The 4324-nt window shown below is 46.5% G+C and overlaps 1 protein-coding gene across 1 annotated transcript; it reads right to left on the reverse strand.

Annotated features, from left to right (window-relative positions):
- Positions 1–291: 291 nt before the first annotated feature.
- On the reverse strand, positions 292–2286 carry LOC122926176 (tigger transposable element-derived protein 1-like). The gene is made up of 2 exons (XM_044277556.1): positions 2214–2286; positions 292–2078 (listed from the first exon to the last, which is right to left on the reverse strand). Exons 1-2 carry the CDS (start codon positions 2284–2286, stop codon positions 292–294), a joined length of 1860 nt encoding a protein of 619 aa, XP_044133491.1.
- Between the last annotated feature and the right edge of the window lie 2038 nt (positions 2287–4324).

Consider the following 4324-nt stretch of genomic DNA (forward strand, 5'->3'; position numbering starts at 1 on the left):
GCGAGGGTGGGCGCCGAAAGAAGCCCTATACAGTGATACCTCGGTTCACGAACTTAATTCGTGAACTGACTCTGGTCGCGAACCGAATTGGCCGCGAACCAAGGCACATTTTCCCATAGGGTTCAATGTAAATCCGGTTAATCCGTGCTGACCTTTTTTGGGGGGTTTTTGAAGCACAAAAATATGAAACAAATTACAATACACATTAGTACAGTATAGTAATGTATAAAGAGAGGACACTAACCTTGCTTGAGATGACTTCTGGCATGGAGGAAGGCAGGTGGGAGGCAGTTATTGTTTGGAGGGAGAGTCCCCCTCCATAAGGACATCAGGGGGATCTCCTTCAGGGGTTTCCTCTCTCCTTTGTCTCCTAGCTGCAGGCTCAGTTTGTCTGAAAAATCTGTCCAATGTCACTTGTCTCTTCCTGCGCTGCATAACCCTCCGGAAATGAGAGACCACATTATCATTCATGAGATTTAGCACTCTGTTCACGACAGTTATGTTGGGGTGGTGCTTTTCAAAAAAATCATGGCACTCATTCCATTTTTGCATAATGGATTTTATGGCATCACTGCTAACCTCCTCCCTTTCTTCTTCTTCCTCAGTGGAATGCTCCTCAAGAAGTGCCTTCTGCTGCTCACCGTGGAGTTCAGAAAGTTCTTCCGTGGTCAGCTCCTCCCTATGTTCCTCAACAAGCTCTTCCACATCAGCACCATCAACGTCCAGACCCATACTCTTGCCCATGGACACAATTTCCTCCACTACCTCTGCATCAGACCCTTCAAAGTCATGTTCACGTTCAGCGACACATTCTGGCCACAGTTTCCTCCAGGCTGAATTTAGGGTTCGGGGAGTGACCTCTTCCCAGGCTTTGTCAATGAGGTTATTGCAGTGGACAACATTGAAATGTTTCTTCCAGAATTCTTTCAAAGTCAAGGACGTCTCTTCAGTGACATTAAAACACCTAGTGAAGAGCGCCTTTGTGTACAGCTTCTTGAAGTTGCAGATGACTTGCTGGTCCATGGGCTGCAGAAGTGGTGTTGTGTTGGGGGGGAGGAACTTTACCTTGATGAAGTCATACTCAGCATCCATATCATCCACCAAGGCTGGAGGGTGTGCCGGGGCATTGTCCATCAGAAGAAGGCACCTTTCAGGCAGCTGGTTATCAGAGAGATATTTTCTGATGGTGGGTGCAAACACCTCGTGCAGCCATTCCATAAACAATTGCCTTGTGACCCAAGCTTTGGCATTGGCTCTCCACATGACGGGCAGTCTGGCCTTGTTCACATTTTGTTCCCTAAATGCACGAGGGGTCTGAGAATGGTACACCAGTAGTAGTTTAATTTTTAGATCGGCGCTTGCGTTCGCACACAGCAAAAGGGTCAATCTGTCCTTCATGGGCTTGTGCCCTGGTAGTGCCTTTTCCTCCTGCGTGATATAGGTTCTGTTCGGCATTTTTTTCCAGAAGAGCCCTGTTTTATCACAGTTGAACACTTGTTGAGGGACGTATCCTTCTGTCTTCATGAATTCCGCAAAGTCTAACTTGTAGGCTTCTGCTGTGGCCTTGTCAGAACTGGAAGCCTCACCATGTCTAATCACACTGTGGATGCCACTTCTCCTGCGGAATTTTTCAAACCACCCCCTACTGGCTTTAAATTTGTCACTTGCTGCACTTGTAGAGGGGCTTCTTTGCAGTAAATCACTGTGCAATTTCCTGGCTTTCCCACAGATCATAGCTTCACTAATGCTATCACCTGCCAGCAGTTTCTCATTCAACCACACCAACAAAAGTTTTTCCACCTCTTCCAGAACTTGCGTCCTCTGCTTGGTTAACATTGTTACTCCTTTTGCAACATCAGCTCCTTTGATGGCGGCTTTGTTTTTCAGAATAGTCGAGATTGTTGACTTTGCCATCTTGTACTCCGAGGCCAGATCAGTCACACGAATACCACGGTCATGCTTTTCTATAATTTCCTTCTTCAGCTCAATGGTTATTTTCTTCACAACCTTGCTGTCACCTTTACTACTGCTCTGCACTTTCTTTTTGCCACCATGCTTGCGCTGCACATTCTTGTCACCTGCATTTCCACTTTGCACATTGTCACCTGCATTTCCACTTTGCACATTGTCACCTGCATTTCCACTTTGCACATTGTCACCTGCATTTCCAGTTTGCACATTGTCACTTGCATTTCCAGTTTGCACATTGTCACCTGCATTCCTGTTCTTGTCACCTTCATTGCTGCTCCGCACTTTCTTTTTTCCACTATGCTTCTTGGGAGCCATATTGGGTGTCCAGTGAACTGTACAGTACTGTATGTGCTAAAAAGCACACCAAAAAGCACTTAAAATGTTTGCAGAGTACTCACAGTACTTCTTTCTGTGTCTCTTCTTCTCTCCACGGTCTTCCTACAGGAAGTCACGACCATGTGACAGCCTGGAAATAGCATTAAAATGGCCGCGGCTCCTGTTCGTGAACCGAGGCGGAGTTCGTGAACCGGAGCATATTTTTATGAACTTTTCTGTTCGTGAACCGAGTTGTTCGTGAACAGAAGCGTTCGTGAACCGAGGTATCACTGTATATACACCTGGCAACTGAACTTCTTGAGGCCAGTGCTGGATGTGAGGACAAGAGTATATTTATATTTTGTCATGTTTGTAATTTATACTGTACATGAAAAATTAAACCTAGCTTCTGGCTTAGATTTTAGTTATACATTTATAACATACGAGAAAGTAATGTATTTTAAAGGGGTTTTCCCATCTTAGACAATGGGGGCATATCGCAAGGATATGCCCCCATTGTCTGATAGGTGTGGGTCCGTCCCGCTGGGACCCGCACCTATATCGATAAGGATCGGGGAGCGCTGGGAATGCAGGAGCCCAGATTTCATGGCCACCGTCTACCACAAAGCGCTAATCCCCTCCTCTCCCATATAGAAGTTGAATGGGAGTGTGCCGCCCATGTGCGCCTCATGCTCCCATTCATTTCTATGGGGCAGACGGCAATAGCTGAGCCAGCGCGCACACATAGAAATGAATGGAGGGTGGCTGCGCATGTGCAGTGTGCTGTCGTTCAATTTCAGGGCTCTGTTCTCTGGATAGGTCTAGGTCCCAGCATTGGGACCACACACCTATAAGACAATGCCCCCATTGTTTGAGATGGGAAAAGACCTGTTATTAAAAGGCTATCCAGAAACTTTACCTGGTTTGTACATGCCTGGTTCACTTTGGTATGTGTAAAGTACTATACTGCCCTTGTCTACACCATGCTACAATAATATTACCATCTTGCATTGCTAAAATACTGACATGACCTGCACAAATAGAAGACATTCTTTAAACAGCTGAGAAGTGCGCTAAGGAGCATCCATAAGTGTCGGTCCATTTGCCAGGTGGTCACAATTGCTCAGAGGAAGGCACTACCATATTGTTGACAAGGACAGTACATCACTGGCAGTACCAAAACTGAGCTTGACGTATGCAAATCAGCATATGGCTATTGGAAACCGTGTACCAATACATGTTCAAATTATATAATGTCTTTATCCTCCACTAAACATTAATGGCCCATATAACAGTAGTGCATAAACATTAGTAGGAATAGTCTATATTAAATGTCAAGGGGACAGCTAGCCATGAGTGGTGGTGCTAAGACTGCTGACTAGCGGATGCTCTCTGTGGCTGAGAGTGCTGGGAATATGTTTTATAATTATTAGACACTTCATATATACACATGGTTTGTTTCAAATTATCTCTCTTTCCACAGCACTGTTGACAGCCTGGAGCCACAGAGGGAAACTGGCAACACCAGCAGTGAGTCGGACCAGGCAGCGTATGGGCAGGACTCCCCTCGTCCTGGGGAGCAGGAGGTGAAACCTGTCCAGCAGCTGCCAGATGAAGAGAGGGAGGAGTCCTCTGCTCTGGAAGGACCATCTAGAGCCCTCGAATCCAGTCCCCAGCCCCGAAGGAGACAGTCACACAGGAGAAGGGTGGCACCTCCGAACCCTGATTCTGCCGCAAATGCTCAGGCACAGGTACAGACTCAGGTGCTTGAGTATTTGCGGCAGAGACTTTTAGAAGGGAGTGAGGAGAGGATGCTAAGCGGGCTTGCTCATCTTTCTAAAGAGCTGCCCGCTTATAAGCAAACCCTCTTTGTGGATGTAATAACATCGTTTTTCACAATTTTCAAAACCCCTTTAGATCCACATGAGGTTGTGTGTTGTGTGGATAACCTCAAAAACCGAGCTTTCAGGTTATGCCCACAACCACAACCAGGGCACAGCATGGTCCCTCAACATGCTAGACCCAGCTCAGCTTCACA

The sequence above is a fragment of the Bufo gargarizans genome, chromosome 2, assembly GCF_014858855.1.
Source record: "Bufo gargarizans isolate SCDJY-AF-19 chromosome 2, ASM1485885v1, whole genome shotgun sequence".
Taxonomy (NCBI): domain Eukaryota; kingdom Metazoa; phylum Chordata; class Amphibia; order Anura; family Bufonidae; genus Bufo; species Bufo gargarizans.

Excerpts from the sequence above, each read along its gene's own strand:
- LOC122926176 (XM_044277556.1), bottom strand. The coding sequence starts at position 2,286 with ATGGCTCCCAAGAAGCATAGTGGAAAAAAGAAAGTGCGGAGCAGCAAT. Across the intron at positions 2,079-2,213 it reads TGACAAGAACAGGAATGCAG|GTGACAAGAATGTGCAGCGC; the intron begins GTGACAATGTGC and ends GTGGAAATGCAG.